The sequence below is a fragment of the Hyperoodon ampullatus genome (assembly GCF_949752795.1).
Source record: "Hyperoodon ampullatus genome assembly, chromosome: 5".
In the NCBI taxonomy this organism is placed as follows: Eukaryota; Metazoa; Chordata; class Mammalia; order Artiodactyla; family Ziphiidae; genus Hyperoodon; species Hyperoodon ampullatus.
Genome location: NC_136918.1, coordinates 46,767,122 through 46,783,784, shown reverse-complemented (window position 1 = coordinate 46,783,784; position 16,663 = coordinate 46,767,122). Strand labels below are relative to the sequence as shown.

General features: G+C 40.5%; 1 protein-coding gene across 2 annotated transcripts in view; it reads left to right on the top strand.

Annotated features, from left to right (window-relative positions):
• The window catches only part of YEATS2 (YEATS domain containing 2), a gene marked incomplete at its 5' end in the record, with an annotated part of 83,566 nt that overhangs the window by 58,031 nt on the left and 8,872 nt on the right, over positions 1–16,663 (top strand). For both annotated transcript variants that reach the window (XM_079704551.1, XM_079704550.1), the window contains 5 exons: positions 365–523; positions 3,421–3,597; positions 4,457–4,640; positions 11,221–11,349; positions 11,839–11,937. In XM_079704551.1, the coding sequence (XP_079560677.1) occupies positions 365–523; positions 3,421–3,597; positions 4,457–4,640; positions 11,221–11,349; positions 11,839–11,937 (748 nt within the window). The remainder of the gene's footprint in view (positions 1–364; positions 524–3,420; positions 3,598–4,456; positions 4,641–11,220; positions 11,350–11,838; positions 11,938–16,663) is intronic.

Below are 16,663 nucleotides of genomic sequence, written 5' to 3'. Positions count from 1 at the left end.
TCCCCTTGTCACTGGTCTTGGCTCCTCTCTAAGGAAGGGAATGGAATTTTGGTTCTAGATGTTCTTAGTGAGAGTGGATAGTTACCAGTCTGAAGGATTAAATCCAGCTATGAAGGGACTAGATTGTAAAGCTTGAGCTTCCAACATCCTGCTCTGTAAACTCCAGTGCAAAGTTTGAGAAGTGGGGATAACTGTTGGTAGTGACACTGAGAGCAGAGCTATTCTTTTTAATCATTTTGATGAGTTGTAGAATTGAAGGGTAGCATTGTCGCTTATAACATGGGACCTTGTGATTTAAAGAATCAGAGTAAGTCATTTGAACTTAACAAATTACTGATCAGGTCTTTATTTGTTTGTAATTTAGGGCACGTTTTTAGTTGGCCAGCCATCACCCCAGACCTCTGGAAAACAGCTGACTACGGGGTCAGTGGTGCAAGGAACACTGGGAGTCAGCACATCCTCTGCACAAGGACAGCAAACATTAAAAGTCATCTCTGGACAAAAAACCACTTTGTTTACCCAGGTAAATACACACACACACACACACACACACACACACACACACACACACAAATATTTACAGCCTGTCTCTTTTCACAAAGAAATTATCGTTACCTAAGAAAATAAGCAATAAAATAGTATAGAAAAATAAGAATAAAATCTTAAGATTTGGGAAAATATAAGTAGAATGAGAAGATAAGACCAGAGAGTTGTTTAGATATGCAAACAGTAATGTCCTGTATATTTAATAAAATTTGCCAAAGCAAAATGAGAACAATGATCAGTTATAAAATTCACACTATTTGTGAGAGGAAAAAAAAATAACCACACAGGGCTTCCCTGGTGGTGCAGTGGTTGAGAGTCCGCCTGCCGATGCAGGGGGACACGGGTTCGTGCCCCGGTCCGGGAGGGTCCCACATGCCGTGGAGCGGCTGGGCCCGTGAGCCATGGCCGCTGGGCCTGCGCGTCCGGAGCCTGTGCTCCGCAACGGGAGAGGCCACAACAGTGAGAGGCCCGCGTACCGCAAAAAAAAAAAAAAAAAATAACCACACAATATTTTCTTAGAAGAAACAAAGATTTTCTAGACACTTCATTCTAAAATTTCTCTGGAGGGACTTCATATAGGAGATTCTAAATAGTGTTATAGGTGATTTCAACCACAATATCCATATAGTAAGTAAATGCTATAGGGAGTTTGGTGTATGTTTCTACAGCTTCTTTAGTATAGGTGGAAGAATAATGACAGGGAATTTTAACTGGGCGAGGGATATCATAATCATCTGCAGGAGAATCTATAGCTAAATCTCAAAAACTTACCAAATGAAACAAAGTGTAGAAGGATATAGACAGTGTGGATATCAACAAATAATGCACTTTTTACGACTGAATGTAGATCAGCAGTTCTCAAAGCATGAAATGACATTGGATTTTTGTCAAATGCTTTTACTGTGTCTATTGAGAGGATCATATGGTTTTTCTTTTTTAGTTTGTTAATAAGGTGAATTACATTGATTGTTCAAATGTTAAACCAACCCTGCGTTCCTAGAATAAACCCTACTTGGTTGTGATATGTTATCCTCTTTTAATGTATTGTTGAATTGAATTTGAATTTTTGCAAGGGATATTGGTCAGTAGTTTTCATTGTAATTTCTATCTGGTTTTGGTATCAGAGTAATGCTGGCCTCATAAAATGAGTTGGAAACTTCTCCCTCCTCTTCACTTTTTGGGGAAGAGTTTATGTCAACTTGGTATTATTTCTTCCTTAACTGTTCAGAATACACCAGTGAAGCCGTAATGGCTTGCAGTTTTCCTAATTGGGAAGGTTTTTAACTACAATTTCAATTTATTTAATAGATATATTGATGAGACTGACTATTCACATTATTTTATCTTAAGGAGGTTTGGTAGTTTATATCTTTAAAGGAATTTTTAAAAATTACATCTAAGTAGTCGAATTTCTTGGAACAAACTTGTTCATAATTTTCCCTTATCCTTTAATGTCTGTAGAATCTTTGGTAATGTCCCCTTTTTCATTCTTGACTTTGATAATATGTATCTTCTCTTTTTTTCTTGATCAGTCTAGCTAGAAGGTTTATCAATTTTATTGATCTTTTCAAATTACCAGCATTTGGTTGCCTTGAGTAATAAATTCCCTTTGGTCAGGTGCTCTTTGCTGTTTTAAACAGGTATGAGGCCCCAGAATTCTTTAGGCAGTTCTTTAAAATCTTAGTTAATTTCTTCTAATCCGCTCATGTTGCAGCCAGTGCAGTAACTTTCTTTCTGTTCTGCCACAGCTAAGGTGTTTGCTGTTGCCTTTTATTAAGGTATAATTTACATAGAAAAATGCACAGATCACAAATGTACTGCTCAGGGAATTTGGACAAATGGGTATGCTCTTGCAAGCACTATCCCAGTCATGATATAGAGCATTTCCATTACTCTAAAACATACCCTCATTTCTCTTTGCAGTTTTTTTCTATCACCATTTTTCTGTTTCTGTCACCATAGATTAGATTTTTTAAAAATTATTTTATTTATTTATTTTTGGCTGAGTTGGTCTTCGTGGCTGCACGCGGGCTTTCTCTAGTTGTGGTGAGTGGGGGCTACTCTTTGTTGTGGTGCGCAGGCTTCTTATTGTTGCGGAGCACAGGCTCTAGGCGCCCGGGCTTCAGTAGTTGCGGCACACAGGCTCAATAGTTGTGGCACACGGGCTTAGTTGCTCTGCAGTATGTGGGATCTTTCCAGACCAGGGATCGAACCCGTGTCCCCTGCATTGGCAGGCAGATTCTCAGCTACTGCGCCACCAGGGAAGCCCCATAGATTAGCTTTTGTCTGTTCTTGAACTTCATATCAACAAAATTATATAGTATATAGTCTTTTATGTTAGCTTCTATTGTTGAACAGAATGTTTCTGAGATTTACCCGTATGTGTATTGATTATTCTTTATTTTTGTTATTTTTCTTTATTTTTGGCTGTGTTGGGTCTTTGTTGCTGTGCGCGGGCTTTCTCTAGTTGCAGCAGGCGGGGGCTACTCTTTGTTTTGGTGCACGGACTTCTCATTGCAGTGGCTTCTCTTGTTGCAGAGCACAGGCTCTAGGTGTGTGGGCTTCAGTAGTTGTGGCACGTGGGCTTCGTAGTTGTGGCTCACGGGCTCTAGAGCTCAGGCTCAGTAGTTGTGGTGCATGGGCTTAGTTGCTCCGCGGCATGTGGGATCTACCCGGACCAGGGCTCAAACCCGTGTCCCCTGCATTGGCAGGCGGATTCTTAACCACTGTTCCACCAGGGAAGTCCCCTTCATATAGTTTTAATTAGCAAGACTTTCTTGGGGATGCACTATTTGAGGGGTGTATGTAGGTAAGGATTAAATTATGCCTATTAACCAGGGTAACTTATTACTCCAATCCATTTTATTTCTGCAGGCGGCCCCGGGGGCACAGGCATCTCTAATGAAAATATCTGATAGCACATTGAAGTCTATGCCAGCCACCTCACAACTCTCAAAGCCTGGAACCACAATGTTGAGGGTAGCAGGAGGAGTTATTACAACTGCCAGTTCCCCAGCTGTAGCCCTCTCAGCAAATGGTCCTGCGCAACAGGTGAGAGGTAGCATGATAGTGGAAAACCATAATGAAGCATAAAAGCAGTAAAAATGTAAGATATTCATCAGGCACACTATTGGGCCATATTACTTTTTTAAAAATTCAAATATAATTCACATACCATAAAATTCACCATTTTATTTTAATTTATTTAATTTATTTATTTATTTTTGGCTGCACTGTGTCTTCATTGCTGCTCGCGGGCTTTCTCTAGTTGTGGCGAGCGGGGGCTACTCTTCATTGCGGTGCACGGGCTTCTTAGTGCAGCGGCTTCTCTTGTTGCAGAGCACAGGCTCTAGGCAACTGGGCTTCAGTAATTGCAGCATGCAGGCCAGTAGTTGTGGCTCCACGGGCTCTAGAACACAGGCTCAGTAGTTGTGGCGCACGGGCTTAGTTGTTCTGCGGCATTTGGGATCTTCCCGGACCAGGGCTTGAACCCATGTCCCCTGTATTGGCAGGCAGATTCTTAACCACTGCGCCACCAGGGAAGCCCTATAGTGAGTTTTTAATAAAGCTCATATTATTCCATTTTTACATTCTGAGATTATGTCCTCTTATGGGGGGGGTGTTGAAATATCCTTTATAAAGTGATATAATAGGTGGTGAATTTTTTTAATGTGGTAATCCTATGATACCTCCTTGCTTTAAAATATAGAAAATTTCCTGGTCCGTGAAATCTGAAAGTGTAGGAACCACCAAACTAGAGAAGCAGTCTTTTTAAATGGCATGACATTGAATAGGTAGCTAATAATAGCTAATAGCTAATATTTATTGGGTATGCTACATGGCAGTCACTGTTCTAAGTTACAGTACTTTCTTCTTAATATCTATTATTTCTGGTCCCGTGGGTTAGCAGTCGGAAGGAACAGCTCCCAGTTCATCGTCTACTGTGACTTCTGTAATGAAAACTTCTGGGCAGCAGCAAGTGTGTGTGAGCCCAGCCACCATAGGACCCTGCAAGGCTGCTGCCCCCTCTGTCATCAGTGCTACGTCCCTGGTGTCCACACCAAACCCCATCTCTGGAAAGGCCACAGTATCAGGTCAGTTGTACCATAATATTATTTCTCGCTCCCTTCTTTGGGCTAGAGTATTTGTGGAAGGTCTTACATAATAACAGTTTTTAATAATAAATTCTTAAAAATCATTAATTCGGCAGCATTTTCCATATAGTTGCCTTTTAGATGAATTACTCTTATTTAAAATCTAGGTGTAAATTTTCAAGTCTGAAATGTTTTTATGGATTGAATAACAATTCTTAACTGATATAATAAAACATTAGCCATCTGGAACTCTTCTGGGTATTTATCAGCAGTTTTGCATGGAACTCATGGTAAAACATCATACATTTCTTTTTGCTTTCATAAACAAAGTATATAAAATTAAATTAGCATTGTTGACTCCAAGACATGATTTTTTAAAAAAAATAAATTTATTATTTATTTTTGGCTGTGTTGGGTCTTCGTTGCTGTGCGCGGGCTTTCTCTAGTTGTGGCGAGCAGGGGCTACTCTTCGTTGCAGTGTGCGGGCTTCTCATTGCGGTAGCTTCTCTTGTTGCAGAGCACAGGCTCTAGACGCGAGGGCTTCAGTAGTTGTGACACGCAGGCTCAGTAGTTGTGGTGCACAGGCTTAGTTGCTCCGCGGCATGTGGGATCTTCCTGGACCAGGGCTCGAACCCATGTCCCCTGCATTGGCAGGCAGATTCTCAGCCACTGTGCCACCAGGGAAGCCCCAAGACATGATTTTTAACAGTAGTTATTATATTGGGTAGTGTTAGAATGACATGCTTGAGCTTTGGTAAGATGTATCCTTTCTCTGCCCACCCTGAATGGCCCTGGAAGAGTGTGCCTTTTACTTCTTTGGGTAACATAGAGCACAAATCCTGGAGCCAGATTGCCTAATATCTACCTCATAAAGTTGAGACGATTAAATGAGTTAATATAAAAATGCTTAGGATACCGTCTGACATGTAGTTGCCATTATATAAATAATTGCTGCTGTTATCATTTTTAGTGTCATCGTTGTTGTTAGTCCACATTCCCTTATCTGCAATTCTGAAATCCAAAAAGCTGTGAAAACCAAAGGTTTGTTTATTGTTGTTTTTCCCCATAATGAATTTTAGGGTGAAATCTGACCTCCATTGACAGGCTGTTTATACTACTTAATATGAATATTCATCTTTTGCCACAAATATTAATGTGTTTGATTACATTGTACTGTCCCAGATGCCAGGGGCTGATATAATATACAGCATTACTTCTCAAACTTGAAAGGTCAACTTTGTTTTACTATAATCTAGTACAGACAAATACTTCTGTAAAATACAATAAAAATATCACAACAAAGTCAAACTGTTACAAAACTTTTGAACACTCAGTATCTGTATTGCCTTGTTGCAGATTAATAATAGTTTACCAACTGGCACTGGTATACAGACAAAAACTGAGTATCGCTAATATATATATGATACATATATCATACACACATGTATATACACACACACACAAACATAAATACATACACACACATACCTTACTACTTCTGCATAAAGATTGTGGGTATTCTTCAGTGTTACTGCATGTAGTTTGCTAAAATAAAAGCACAGGCTGGGCCTCCCTGGTGGCGCAGTGGTTGCGAGTCCGCCTGCCAATGCAGGGGACACGGGTTCGTGCCGGTCCGGGAAGATCCCACATGCCGCGGAGCGGCTGGGGCCGTGAGCCATGGCCGCTGAGCCTGCGCGTCCGGAGCCTGCGCTCCGCAACGGGAGAGGCCACAACAGTGAGAGGCCCGCGTACCGCAAAAAAAAAAAAAAAAAAAAAGCACAGGCTTGTGAGCTTTTTGGTCTATAAATAAATCATCTTAACGATTCTTGGGTATTAAAAAAAAAAGATTGTGGATATTCTTGTTGTTCTTCTTTTTATTATCAATCATCACTAGATTCCATACATGAGTCTAAATCAAGCCCCTATGTTTTGTTTGCTTTTTGGATAGAGACCAAAAGATTAAGGCTGGTTTATTTTTCCCATGATTTCTACCTCCCAGTTAAAATCGACCAAGTTTTTATATGGGGAGTGCTTGTTCTCTGCTAACTGAATGTTTAGAGGTACTGGGTTAGCACTGGAGTAGAAATTGTAGAAATAGAAGGAATTACTAGTTTAAGAAATGAATGCCCTCCTTTTTTCTGATTTTTAAATGAAGTCTCTTGCTTTAAGTTCTAGTTTCCTGAGATACTGCTGATGAAACTTTCTGTATATTATTTTCATAAGAGAATCAAACTGTTTTCTACTGACCATTGCGTGTGTGTGTGTGTGTGTGTGTGTGTGTGTGTGTATCCTTTTTTTAAAAAATGGAGGTATAACCTTTAATTTTTCAATTAAATCTTTTGTGTGCATTACAAACTGTTTTGAACAAGATTGCCATTGTGACTCGAGCAGAGTAAGCAAGGGAAAGAGAACTAGGAGGTAAAGTCAGAGTGATGGGGGCCAAATCACATAGGGCCTTTGTAGGTCACGTAAGAACATTGATGTTTACTTCAAGAGAACCCACTGGGGCTTCCCTGGTGGCGCAGTGGTTGGGGGTCCGCCTGCCGATGCAGGGGACGCGGGTTCGTGCCCCGGTCCGGGAAGATCCCATATGCTGAGCCTGCGCGTCCGGAGCCTGCGCTCCGCAACGGGAGAGGCCACAACAGTGAGAGGCCCGCGTACCGCAAAAAAAAAAAAAAAAAAAAAGCACAGGCTTGTGAGCTTTTTGGTCTATAAATAAATCATCTTAACGATTCTTGGGTATTAAAAAAAAAAGATTGTGGATATTCTTGTTGTTCTTCTTTTTATTATCAATCATCACTAGATTCCATACATGAGTCTAAATCAAGCCCCTATGTTTTGTTTGCTTTTTGGATAGAGACCAAAAGATTAAGGCTGGTTTATTTTTCCCATGATTTCTACCTCCCAGTTAAAATCGACCAAGTTTTTATATGGGGAGTGCTTGTTCTCTGCTAACTGAATGTTTAGAGGTACTGGGTTAGCACTGGAGTAGAAATTGTAGAAATAGAAGGAATTACTAGTTTAAGAAATGAATGCCCTCCTTTTTTCTGATTTTTAAATGAAGTCTCTTGCTTTAAGTTCTAGTTTCCTGAGATACTGCTGATGAAACTTTCTGTATATTATTTTCATAAGAGAATCAAACTGTTTTCTACTGACCATTGCGTGTGTGTGTGTGTGTGTGTGTGTGTGTGTGTGTATCCTTTTTTTAAAAAATGGAGGTATAACCTTTAATTTTTCAATTAAATCTTTTGTGTGCATTACAAACTGTTTTGAACAAGATTGCCATTGTGACTCGAGCAGAGTAAGCAAGGGAAAGAGAACTAGGAGGTAAAGTCAGAGTGATGGGGGCCAAATCACATAGGGCCTTTGTAGGTCACGTAAGAACATTGATGTTTACTTCAAGAGAACCCACTGGGGCTTCCCTGGTGGCGCAGTGGTTGGGGGTCCGCCTGCCGATGCAGGGGACGCGGGTTCGTGCCCCGGTCCGGGAAGATCCCATATGCTGAGCCTGCGCGTCCGGAGCCTGTGCTCCGCAGCGGGAGAGGCCACAACAGTGAGAGGCCCGTGTACCGCAAAAAAAAAAAAAAATAAATAAAAAAAAAAAAAAAAGAGAGAACCCACTGGGTAGTTCAAGAGAACGCCTTCAGCTAAGGAGTAACACGAGCTGCCTTTTCCTTTTAACAGGTCACTGGCTACAGCATTTAGACTAAACTATGGGGCACAAGGTGGAAGCAGGGAATAGACCAAGAAGTAGACACTAAGAAAGAAACTTTGATGATGTATTAGGGAGCCCTGGCAACATGAGACTAAACGGAGTTCCAGAAAGAAAACAGAAAATAATGGGAAAGAAATGATCCAGGAAATGAAACAGTTTATCCCCAAATTGAAGGGCATGAACTTCCAGATTCAAGAGGCACAGTGTCCAGCACAATGAGTGAAAGATGGTTCACATGAAGGCACAGTTTGTTCATGAAATCCGAACACCAGTGACAAGGACAAGATCTGAAAAGCTGTCAGAAAAATAAACAGAAAAGTTTAGAAATTACATTATCATTGGGCTTCTCAGTAGCAGTGCTGGAAGCTAGAATATTGCTTTTCAGAATTCTAGGGGGGAATTCTTGTAGTCTAGAATTCTGTAGTTGGCCAGATCTTTACTGAATATGAGGGTAGAAATATTTTCTGACAGAACGTTTCAAATGTATTTTCTATGACCTTGTCTCAAAACATAACTAAAAATGCATGTTTCACCAGAGTGAAGAGGTGTAGACCAAGAAAGAGGACAAAAATAGAGAGGAAGGCAAAGGGAATTCCCAGGGTAACTGTGAAAGCTCACTCCCTGAATGAAGGCTTTGCAGCAGGCCTAGAAAGCAACAGTCCAAATTGGAGCATATCAGAGAGTCCCAGGAAGGATAGCTCTTACTTTAAAAATGGAACTGTAAATTATTTAGGAGGTTTGACCATGTGGAGAACTGTATAAAGGGTGATTTATAGCGTTTTTGAAGGACATGGGAAGACTTTAGTAGGACGTTGAAGGAGAACTAAATGAGCAAATGAAAAAGAAGGAAATTATTAACTCCAGAAAATGCGATCGAGTCATAGCATCATGATATTCTTTGGATCAATAGAGACCAATATTGGAGGAGAGGGAAGAGCGGGTATAAATGCCTTACAATGCTTATCTACCTTAATAGTGAGTCAGTGTGTAACATCACAATGAATCAAGGCCTACAATATACACATTCTTTTAAAAAATGCTGAGGTAAGTATTAAACACCAAAGGGTTAAAAGTGTATGCTACTGGGGAACCAGATGAAGACAGGGAGCTGGAGCAAAGGATGGCTATTTTTAATTACATGGCTTTTAGCACTTTTTAACTTTTCAACTGATGAGCATGTAATGTTTTGATAGAAATAAGAATTTTAAAAATACGAAGAAACCAGGTCATTGTTGTACCCTTGGAGGGCACATCTCAGTTAAGTAATTACTACTTGACTGACCTAACACTCATCTGTTCCAAAGAACGGTTTTCTTGTTTATTTAAGGCTTTGTTCTTGAAAGTATTTAAGATTATTCCTTTTCTTTTTTTTTTTTTTTGCGGTACGTGGGCCTCTCACTGTTGTGGCCTCTGCTGCTGCGGAGCACAGGCTCCGGACATGCAGGCTCAGTGGCCATGGCTCATGGGCCTAGCCGCTCCGCGGCATGTGGGATCTTCCCGGACTGGGGCACGAACCCATGTCGCCTGCATCAGCAGGCGGACTCTCAACCACTGTGCCACCAGGGAAGCCCAAGACTATTCCTTTTCTTAACTCAAGCTAACTGCATTCCAGTGCCTTAAAGTTTCTTTAGCCTCTGTCGCTGTTTTTTAAAAATATTTAATTAATTAATTTGGCTGCGTCAAGTCTTAGTTGCAGCAGGCAGGCTCCTTGGTTGCATAACACGAAATCCTAGCTGCAGCATACATGTGGGATCTAGCTCCCCAACCAGGGATCGAACCCGGGCCCCCTGCATTGGGAGCTCGGAATCTCAACCACTGCGCCACCAGGGAAGTGCTGTCTGTCGCTGTTTTTAAGTAGTTGTTATAATATGTGTTTGTGTTGTATCTTGTGTACTCTCTTTTTGTTACTTTTTTACTGGCCCTCTGAATGTCTAGAATAGTTTTATACTGGAAATGGGAGTATGGAAATTCTTTTAAAGCAAAGTGGGAAAGGATGACCCTTTCTAAAATAAGTGGAGAATATCTGGTTTGAAAAATAAAGGCTGCACAGAGATAGGAAATTATAAGATATGGTGAGTAGACAGACTGAAGTATTAGATATGTAAAGGTTGTTGTAAAGGAGATGCAGATAAATTAGGACCAGATTAAAATGGACTCTGGGGGCTTCCCTGGTGGCGCAGTGGTTGAGAGTCCGCCTGCTGATGCAGGGGACACAGGTTCGTGCCCCGGTCCGGGAAGATCCCACATGCTGGGCCGTGGCCGCTGAGCCTGCACGTCCGGAGCCTGTGCTCCGCAACAGGAGAGGCCACAACAAACAGTGAGAGGCCCGCGTACCGCAAAAAAAAAAAAAAAAAAAAAAAAAAAAAGGACTCTGAATGCTTTGACTAATTTTGGAAACATTCTCTAGGCAGTCCAGAGCCAGAGAAGGTTTTTAAGTAGGAAAATGAGAGTTATCCAAATCAAAATACAAAATTTTACATCCAGTTTGTACATATCACAGCTATATACAAAACAAATAAATTGTCATAAAAAACAAACATGGAAAAGAACTATCTCAAAATGATGATACTGGTTGTCTCTGCAGTAGGACTCTGGGTGACTTCTCTCTTTTCTATTATTCCCACTTTTCCAAAAATTTTTATATTACTTTATGATAGCAGGGTAAAAATAAATCACTATTGTTGCATCATTGCTTCATTGAGAAATCAGCTGCATGCATTTCCTCATGCTTCCAGCTCTTTCTTTATTGAAAGGGTAACTGTCCTAAGAATGTCCTCCTGTGAGAAAATATGAATGCTGAAGAGGTCATGAACTTCAAGGAAGCATCTGATCTTCAGCTTGGCCTTATCTTCCAACTTATTTTAGGATTGTTAAAGATTCACTCCAGTCAGTCCAATCCCCAGCAGGCTGTCCTGACAATCCCCAGCCAGCTCAAACCACTCAGTGTAAACACATCTGGAGGTGTGCAGACTATACTGATGCCTGTGAATAAAGGTGAGTTCTTCACCTGTGGGTGTGGTTGTCTTTGGGTCTGTCTGGTGGGAAAGTCTGAATTCCGTCACTTGGTGGCCGCTGCTCCCTTTTTTAGCCTGCCCTTGAGCTGTCACCATACTCCCTGGCACCACCTCTAGGACTGAAAGTAAAACCCAAATGATCCAGTGACTTCTGAATAACTGCCCATTTCTTGAGTAGGGCGGGTACATTTTAAGCATTTATAAGAGTGCAGGTTAATTGGATTTTTATTTTCTGAGTTTAGTGACAAGCCCCCATTTCCACAGTTGAAGATACCAGCTCATTTACCCTGGTATTAATAGTAAACAGCCACCTTGTCAATCACTGTATTGAAAAAGGACCATATCTGTTGTACTGAAGTTGTTTTTGTGCTAGTAGCCTACAGAGGGGCTACCACCTGGGAGTTAGATCATTTTCATTAAAATAATTTCTATATTTCTTATATCTTCCCCTCCTTTTTTTGCCTGTTAGTGGTTCAGTCATTTCCTACCAGCAAATCGCCTGCCATTTTGCCTGTAGCTGCCCCAACTCCAGTTGTCCCCGGCTCTGCTCCAGCAACTGTTACAAAAGGTATGTAGTTTCCCACAGTATATTTGCCCAGAAGTTTTGTGCAAGACATTACTGTAATAGGACTCCCTTGAATTTCAGCATCCATGAATCAGTCACTTCAAAAATATGTAGAGTGTTTATATATAGACTTGACATTCAGGGAAATACAGAGATGTGTAAAGCATCATTTCTGCCCTCCAAGAACTTATAATCAGGTTGAAGAGAGTTGCAGTAGACAGCAAGCAATGATTGATACATGCAGGGTAAGTGATCTGGAAAATGAATGCTGAAGTATTTCAAACTAGGATGTCTGGTCAGGGAAGCTGGGGGTGTGGAGGTGGGTAGCACTTTTGTGTAGCACTTTGTATGGGACACGGATTATAACCTGGACTTTAGAGTGAAGCATTTTTAGCTGTGGAGGGGTCATGGGCATGCCAGATTAAGGGAACAGTAGAGACAAAGACTCAGAGGGTTTGTTTGGGGGAGTAGACCAATTAAAGGGACTCATCTGGGGTATGTAGTTGCGGTAAAGGAGCTGTAGGTAGGGCCAGACCTTGGCAGCTGGCAGTGGGGACATTTCTGACTGTTGAGTAGATGGAGATAGTGCAGTGGGTTAACAACACATTTTGACATTTGTAACATCTACAATAATGACAGCTACCATGTGTAAGAGCCTAAAGTGTACTAGGCACCATGCTAGCTGCTTTATATATATATCACTAATTATCACAGTACTTTAGGACAGCTATTACGCCCATTTTGCAAATGAGGAAACTGAAGTTTGGAGATACTAAGTCCATACTTCCCAAGTCTAGAAAACTAGAAAGCAGTACAGTCAGAATTTGAAATACTTTCCAGGCATGCCAGGATCTCTCATAATAGTCTTGTGAAGAGATGGATTTGGAACTTACAGCATGACCATCTAAAGCAAGGGTTGGCTGACTGCAGTCTGCTGCTCATTTTTTAATGAGCACATGGCCATGCCCATTCATTTACATATTGTCCATGGGTGCACTGCAACCTCAAGAGTTGAGTAGTTCTAGCTGAGATCATATGACCCACAAAACCTAAAATATTTACTGATTAGTTCCTCATAGGAAAAGTTAGCTAGTCCTGATGAAAGAATTGATATTAATCTAGACCAGCGTTTCTTCTCAGCAGTAGGTATATATCATAGGCCTTCCTCATACAGATGCTGATTCAATTAATTTTGGACTGGGGCTGGGGCCAGAGCATCTCTGTTTTGATTTTAATTGAGGAAAATTTTGTGTAGTGAAGTGCAAAGATAGTAAGCATACCATTTGATGAGTTTTGACAAATGCATAAACCCAAGTAATCAATATTGCATTCAAGCTATAGAAAGTTCCATCACCTTGTGCCCCCTTCCAGTCAATTCCCATCCCGTATAGGCAACCACTGTTCCGATTTCTATTATGATAGATTAGTTGTGTCTATTTTTTTTGTGTGTGTGTGTGGCACACGGGCCTCTCACTGTTGTGGCCTCTCCCGTTGCGGAGTACAGGCTCCAGACGCGCAGGCTCAGAGGCCATGGCTCACGGGCCTAGCCGCTCCGCGGCATGTGGGATCTTCCCAGACTGGGGCACGAACCCGTGTCCCCTGCATCGGCAGGCGGACTCTCAACCACTGCACCACCAGGGAAGCCCAGTTGTGTCTATTTTTAAACTTTATGTGAATGGAAGTACATACATTCTTTTGTGTCTGATTTCATTCACTCACTGCAATGTTTTTGAGATTCAACCATGTTGTTGGTGAGTAGTATTCCACATTGTAGGGATGGATGGATATACCATAATTTGTTTATCCTTTCTCCTGTTAGTGGAGATTAGGGTTATTTCCAGTTTGGGGCTATTATATGTAAGTCTCAGCATATGTTTTCATTTCTCCAGTAGAATAGCTATCCCAACCTGAATATGCTGATTATATAATTTTGTAATTGTTTGCGTGCCAGATTAAAGTGAGTATACTTGCGAGAATTCCCTGGAGGTCCAGTGGTTAGGGCTAGGCGCTTTCACTGCCATTGCCTGGGTTTAATCCCTGGTTGGGAAACTAGGAACCTGCAAGCCATGCAGTGTGGCCAAATAAATAAGTAAATAAAATGACTATACTTGCACCTATAGAACTGGAGTATCTGAACTTTTCCTGAGGCCTTCCTTTTGTTTTTTGAAGTCTTGGAATCACTAGGGGTTGGGGGAAGATGTATTGCTAACGGTGAAATTAGCAAGGTCACTCAAAACAAGTCTGTATACATACAAAAGCCATTTTGATTTCTATATAGAAATTAACTGCTAACAACCCACTAAACATTTCTGAGAGAAATTTAAAAGATCTAAATAAATGGAAGGATATACCATTATAAATATAATAAATTATAAATAATTATAAATCTATTATTTAATTATATTAATTTACTGAAAGACCTGATATGTTATTAATCCTCCCCCCAAATGACATAGATTCAACAGTCCCAGTCAGAATCCCGACATTGTTGTTTTTGTGCTTGTGTAGAAATTGACAAGCTAAATCTAAAACGTATATGGGAATGCAAGGCCTAGAGTAGCTAAGACAGTCTTGAAGAACAAAAAGCCAGGGGACTTGGGCCACCAGATATATATATACTATAAAGCTACAGTAATTGAGATAGTGTAGTATTGGTTCAAGAATAGACAGAATATAGGGGTGGGGTAGTGGGAGGTACAAACTATTGGTTGTAAGATAAGCTCAAAGGATGTATTGTACAACACAGGGAATATAGCCAATATTTTGTAATAACTTCAAATGGAAAATAACCTTTAAAAATTGTTTAAAAATACAATTTTTTTAAAGAAACAATAATTGAACAGAAAAAAGAGCCCAGAAATAGACTCACGCATATATAGTCAACTGATTTATGACAAACTCAGTAGGGAAAGGATGTTCTTTTCAATAAATAGAGCTGAGTTAATTGGATATATCCATTTGGGGAAACAACAAAACTTGGCCCCTGCCTTACACCATAAACAGAAATTAATTTGAATTGGATCATAGACTAAATGTGAAGGTAAAACAATAAAGCTTCTAAAAGAATATGAGAATATCTTCATGACCTTGGGCAAAGAGCACACAAGAAAGCTAGCCATAAAAGAAAAGATTGATAAATTAGACTTTATTAACACTAGGGACCTCATTTTATTAGAGGGACAAAATTAAGAGTGAAAATCAAGCCACATCCTGGAAGATAATTTGTAATTGATATATCTGACAAAGGAGTTCTGTTCAGAATATACACAGACCTAAAAATCAATATGAAAAAGACTGACACTAATTTTTTTTAAAGAGCAAGAAGTGTAAACAGGTCCTTCACAGAAGAGGATACTGAAATATCTCATAAGGAAATGAAAAGTTGTTCAACCTCATCAGTCATCAAGGGAATGCAAGTTAAAACCATAGTGAGATACTATTCTATCACCAAAATGAAAAGAACTGACATTACTAAGTGTTGGCAAAGATGTGAAGCAACTGGAACTCACATACACTGCTCATGGGACTACAAATGGATATAATTACTTTGGAAATCAGTTTGGCAGTTTCTAATAAAGTTAAACATATATCTGCCCTATCATCAGATACACTTCTAGGAAACGCATATATCTGCCCTATCAGCAGATACACTGCTAGGAAACGCATGTGTATGTCCACCCAAAGACATATAGAAGCATGTCCATTACATTGTTATTTTTAATAGCTAAAAAGATGCTGGCACAAGGGTAGCACAGTATGATTCCAGTTATATGAAATTTAAAGTGGACAAAAGGTGGTTATCTTTGGCAGGAAAGAATGCCAAAAGCGTAAGGGAGCCAGGTTGAGTAGTGGAAATACTCTATTTAGATTGGAGTGATGGGTACATGGATGAATACGTAGGTAAAATTTATCAAACTGTACCCTTAGTATTTGTGCATTTTATGCAAGTTATGCATCAAAAAAAAGGGAAGATGCACTAGTAGATCTCATTTGTAGACCCTTGCTTTTATGAAACTGTTGAAGGATGTTGAGTAGGAAAATGACACACGGTCCTTTAGGAAATTTTTCTGGTGCTCATGTACAAAATGGGTTGTTAGGGAAGAGATTGAAGGCAGGGATGCTGATACAGAAGCAGCGAGTATGTGTGTTCACAGTATTTTGATCAAAGAAGACTGTGAAAGTAAAGGAAGACAATGCTCCTGAGACATCGCTCTCTTCCATCAGTAGATTTGGTGATATTAAAAGCTGCATGTGATTAGCTTGGATTTTTCCAAGCACAACATATCTGATTTTTGCTTTTTGCCCTGTGTCTTAGAACACTAAGATAATGCTAAAAGTTGATAAACTTAGCTGGAGAGATGATAAGCAAAAGGATATTAGAACTTAGAACAGGCCAGCTTTGTATTTTATTTTATTTTATTTATTTATTTATTTTTTTCTGGTACGTGGGCCTCTCACTTTTGTGGCCTCTCCCGTTGCGGAGCACAGGCTACGGACGCGCAGGCTCAGCGGCCATGGCTCACGGGCCTAGCCGCATGTGGGATCTTCCCGGACTGGGGCACGAACCTGTGTCCCCTGCATCGGCAGGCGGACTCTCAACCACTGTGCCACCAGGGAAGCCCCCAGCTTTGTATTTTAATGTGGCATTGTTCAAGTGTGTGTGTGTGTGAGAGAGAGTGAGAGAGTGAGAGAGTGAGAGAGTGAGAGAGAGAGAGAGAGAGAGAGAGAG